The sequence below is a fragment of the Vollenhovia emeryi genome, unplaced genomic scaffold (assembly GCF_000949405.1).
Source record: "Vollenhovia emeryi isolate VEMERY1.0 unplaced genomic scaffold, V.emery_V1.0 DF939141.1, whole genome shotgun sequence".
Classification (NCBI taxonomy): Eukaryota; Metazoa; Arthropoda; class Insecta; order Hymenoptera; family Formicidae; genus Vollenhovia; species Vollenhovia emeryi.
The window spans coordinates 2,398,450-2,403,738 of record NW_011967225.1 but is presented as its reverse complement, the minus strand read 5'-3'; the positions used below and the strand labels follow the sequence as shown (position 1 = coordinate 2,403,738).

At 41.7% G+C, this 5,289-nt stretch overlaps 1 protein-coding gene across 1 annotated transcript in view; it reads right to left on the bottom strand.

Moving 5' to 3' along the window:
• LOC105567075 (sodium/potassium/calcium exchanger 3-like) overlaps window positions 1-2,975 on the bottom strand; it is a 12,125-nt gene extending 9,150 nt beyond the window's left edge. Inside the window, exon 1 of the mRNA XM_012021627.1 lies at window positions 2,681-2,975. Within this exon, the coding sequence (XP_011877017.1) occupies window positions 2,681-2,777 (97 nt within the window). The 5' untranslated portion in view covers window positions 2,778-2,975. The remainder of the gene's footprint in view (window positions 1-2,680) is intronic.
• Window positions 2,976-5,289: the final 2,314 nt, after the last annotated feature.

The window sequence follows — 5,289 nt, the reverse complement described above, 5'->3', positions numbered from 1 at the left end:
CGTGAAAGTTTGGGAGGATCAGACTTTATCTCTCCGAGATTCTTTTTCTATTTAACTTACGAGACTCTGTGCTTCAACTTTTTATATTTCTTCACAAAAATCCAATATCACTTGTGCGCGCATTTCAGGATAAACGCGGGTGAATTCTCGTCTGATCGAACAAGCAAGGCGTCTGTTCAAGGAGAATTCCAGCTGATCGCGTTAAGTGAACCAATGCGCGTGAAAGATTGAGAGGATTAAATTTATCTCTCCCTGAGATTATTTCCTTATTTAACTTGCGACACAGCGTACTTAAATTGTTTTATACTTCCTCACAAGAATCTAACACTATTTGTATTTCAGGGCAAATGCGTTTTTCTTCGTGCTTCTGTATTTTTTTTTCTTAATACACAAATGCCTTTCTATATTTCCAACGTTATGAAACGTTTTATTTTCGCTTCCGTATCTGCTAATTGTACAGAATCGTATTTTCGAGTAAATAAAACTTCGTTAATTTGCTTCCAGGTATACTTTTGGCGCTCATACTTCGCTTCCCATTTCCTGCGATAACATAATACCTACTCGTATTATCTTGGTAATTATCTCGGACTAAAAATCTCGATACGGCGCGTGACTCGAGTACAGTGAGCCTCAAAATCAATACGAAAACATACAATACGAAATGTCTCTCAAGACTATCTCCGATAAGATTACGGACATTCACATTTACAAATTGAATAAAGGTATTCCCCGACAAATAAATCTATAAAAAGACGCTGTTCCTTAGCGGCGCGGTCGTTAGAATGAAAAACGACGCAAGAGTTTCCGCTAATTTATGAGTCGCGGGCGACTAACTCCCGACGATCCGTCACACCTGATTTCCACTCCGCGTTTCTACGTTTGCACCTCGTTTCTTTATCGCTGCGTGCAACGGAGGAACGGGAATCCTCATTTTCCCTCTTCTTCACTTTTTCAATCATCACTGCACCACCTCGCAGATTCCTCTTTCATCGTTCTTTTTCCTTATTTTTCATTCAAAAATCATTCAAAAAGTCGAAATAGTCGCGTAGACGACATCTTTATGCTGCGACAAATATTATCATATGCCTCGGTGGTCGAGTTGGTTGAGACGCCCGCCTAGAGTGTAGGCAGGTCCAGGTTGAAACCCTGGCTGAGGTAATATTTTTCGCAATAAATTTTCTGTATTATTAAAAATGCCAGGTGTGCGGTCGAGAAAACACTGACGTTCTTATTTCTCATTCTTCACCTCGTCCACGTGCCGATACGCAAACTGGCAGCCTACGTCACGCCTAATTGGTAGCAGGATTTGCCGAGACATTGCCACAGATCCGACATCATCTGTGCGCGCGTTGAACTCGTGCGTCAAACCCTGCCGATGTAACCCGACAGCAGGTTGACGGTGGAAACCGAATGGACTTCGTCGTCATCGTAAACATTTAAATGGACCCGGTCGGAAATGCTTACAATTAGTCGAATCGACGCGGATGAATGGTCGAGCGCTGATACTTTCTTCGACCACATCACAATTGTTTTCACGATAATTAATAGCGAATTCGGTTGGTTGCACTATAGTGCGCACTGAGTGCACACTAAGCCTTGTTTCCAGTCAATTCCCGTATTTGAAGATTGTCTTAAATCCCTCTTGCAATATTTCTTATCCAGAAAAATGGCCCGTACAGCAAATACTCTTTGAACATGTATTGGAGACAAAGTTAAATATAAGAATTGACAATAGACAAGCCTTGGCGTGCGCTCAGTGCAAGCAACCGAATTCGCTGTAAGTAATTACACGAATATTCCCATAAGATTCCCATTCTTTCGGCCGATTCCACATCGAATCCATGAATATACACGCGAGGGGTAAACCGCCGAGGGCATTGCGGTGTACAGATTTACGGCATTACTGGGCATTAGGCCTCTCGCTGGGGCATTATAAAGATAAAATAAAATGAGAAAAGAAGATAAAACAAGATAATAAGATAAAGTAATGCCCACTGGGCATTAGTGGGCATTGGTGTACAAGATTTTGGCCAGCGGTTTCCCCCTCGTGTGCACGTGCATCGGTGCCTTTCGATTTCGAGTTCGACGTGGAGCCAGTTAAAAAACGACATCGCAATCTCACGGAAACATTCGCGCTCGCTCGATTAGCGCACATCGTGCAAAAGCAATTAACGAAGAGACGACGGAGGTACCGGTACTCAACATCAACCGTTTATCGACGCATCGATGGACTGACATCGATACCAATCGTTTCCGGCTGAGGGATACATTTAAACGACTGCGAGACGGCAGATTACAAAGTCTGCTCAGTTTCCGCAGCCAATATTACACTAGCGGATTCCGTTAGATTTCCGCTGACATTCTATCCGCATAATTTGCAGCGGACACTTTCGAAATCTGTTCTCGGCTGACTCGGTCGGGTTCCTCCTCTTTCAGCGTTCTCTCCCGTCACTTCTCTTTCTGTCTCTCTCTCTCTCCTCGCCACGCCACGTCCCAATATGCAAAGTAGCGGGCAACATATCGACACACGCCACAAACGTCTAGAGAGAACCAATATTTCAAGGCTTCCCAGGTCACATTCTTTTCGGCGATATCATCGCTGCGCGAGGCGGACCGATGTGTCGAGGAACGAAACAATGCGCGCGGCAACCGGCAAGTCCGCGCGTGTTGATAAACTCACCGTTGACGTATAGTCGCGCGTGTCCCGGAGCCGCGGCACCGTCGGCGAGCGCGAGCGCGAGAGCGACGAGTATCGCCGGCGCGGCACCGATGCTCATCCTCGCGCGTGGAGTGTCGGCGCGGACTCGTCGAGCCGCGCTCCCCGATCACGTGGTCTTGGTCGAGGCTGCGAGTCGTCGGTGCGACGCGCGGCCGCTCCGGACCCGAAAATACGGTAAACTGCCGTCCGTGCCACGGTAAACGGCATTTATGATGAATTCCGTCGATCAGGAGTCCCTCACTCCTTCCTCTCTCGGCCGAGGGCTTTATCTTCCCTGGGCCGTCGAGTGGAGCGAAATTTATAGATAAAGAGCCGCGGCGTGTATGAAAGTTTCGCGCGCCGATTATCGGGTCGTCGCGACCGACGTGAGTCTCCCCGGATCTCCTTCTGGATCCCCCGGGTCGCCCGCTGACACGTTAACTGAATATATTCGACGGATACTCAAGAATTACGCAAGAATACTTTGAAATCGTGATAAATGTCAGCTCGCTCGTACACGGTAGTTCAAACATCGCTGACTAACGTCGTTAACATGATGGATTTCGCTCGTTATCTCTCGTGATTCAACGTCGAATTAAACTCGATCCGATTGTACACCGAGAAAAGTGTCTTTGTTGCATACATGCCGCAAATAAATTTTCACAGACTTTTTCTCGGCGTACGATTTGGACTCGGTGTATTCTGCGTATATTATAGCTCGATTTAATCGTTAAAATATTCGCGACACCTAACTTATTCGAGTAACATTTTCTCTCGGGTACGCCGGGGCGTTTCGTCCATGTTGTAAATCTGACGTTACTAAATTTTACAAGATACAGGGCAATTATCGTGGTTCTGGTAATTACCGCGTGTTCATCTCTCGTGGGCAGGTAGAGCGAGTCGAACCGAATAGAAAAGTCCTTCGCCGTTTACCGAGTTTCTCGATAATGAGAAATTAACTGACAAAGATCCGCGGAGACTCGCAAAACCGTAAAGGATCTTTATATTCAGCTTAACTCGTTCTAACAGCCCATGAGAAGTGGCACGATAATCATAGACACCCTGTGTGCAATCGCAGTTTGTACTAATCGTCCGACGAATGGACGAAAATTCGTTCCAGCTCTATCGAAATCGCGGTAATGGAAGGAGAGCGAGATATCGAAGCGTTTTATTAATACTAATCGGCAGCAGCGTATTTTTTTCGGAGTCCAATCTTGAGATTTATCTCGGGCTTATCGATGCACATAACGAATGTAAAGGTGATCTCTGATAAGGATACTCTCAAGCGTAGCCGCATTATGAAAAATATATTAATCTGTCGTGCGATAGATTTTTACGTAGAATTTCGCAGATTTACAAATTTGAGATTATCATAATAATGAGATTAAGGAAATATATATATATATATTTCTTTTTTTGATGAATTTCTCGAATAAATGGTGGCTAATTTCTTAGGATTATCTTTCATCACTTGTTACATTGCTAAGCAAAATTTTGAGATTATGCATAAAAAAAATTTCAGTAAAATGCAACTTGAAGGTCTGACTCATACACACGTCACTGTAACATTTTTCCTTCATTTGAAAGTAAATGAGCACTATATTTAGAACAGCTGTGCTTAACACGAAACATTGTCTTAAGAGTACGAGCCATTCTGTCCATGCCATTACTTTAAGACAAAGATTTGAAACATAAAACATTAAAGTACAAGACAGCCAGGAGGTCCTTAAGAAGTTTTATAATAATATTAAGCTAAAAACATTTTTACATCATTACAACTGTACTAATTCAAGAAAAATGGTACCCAGCAATCTTATTAATGTCATGTCATAAAGTCATGTCAATTAATTATTTTAACTCACTGATTTGTGTCGCATGAGTTTCTCTGGTATCACTTTTTTAAGTGACGGCGAGATGTAGATGTAGCAAAAATTTCAAAAATTCGTACAAAAGATCAAATCGTACAATACGCTGATTGACGAATTATTAAGTCATAAAAAAGATTTGAATCTTAACAATACTAAGATATATCAATCATACAGTAAGCAAAATATATTACTAAAATAACTTTTAATATGCATACAGATATACGAACGGAAAAGCAAAGTAAGCCATACCAGAAACACTGATATTATTCATGACATTATTAGTGAGAGATTTGGAAAACTCGATTCGTCGGATGACATCGCTGAAGAGAGAATAACTAAGAAAACAAAGAGGAAGGTGTCGATTTCAGTTCAGACTGAGTTCCAGATAAAACAATTGTAGTTTTCTTGCAATATAAAATATATACATGCTGCATGTTTGGGATAAAAAATATCCCAAATGCATTTATTAACGGTCTCTTAAAAGTAAATCAAATCTATAAAAATTTGAAGTAAATTTAAAGTAAAAATTCAACAAAAACACAACAACTTCCATATTATTATATGCATCCGATTGCAAATATAATTTACATTGCAGTTATAATTTTATCTACACTGAGAAAAAAATTTACTAGATAGAAAAAAAATTTCCTTAGTTTTAGCAAACCATGTGCTTGCATACAACTGTGAACGCATTTTCTTAAAATAAGCAATTATATTTGTTCA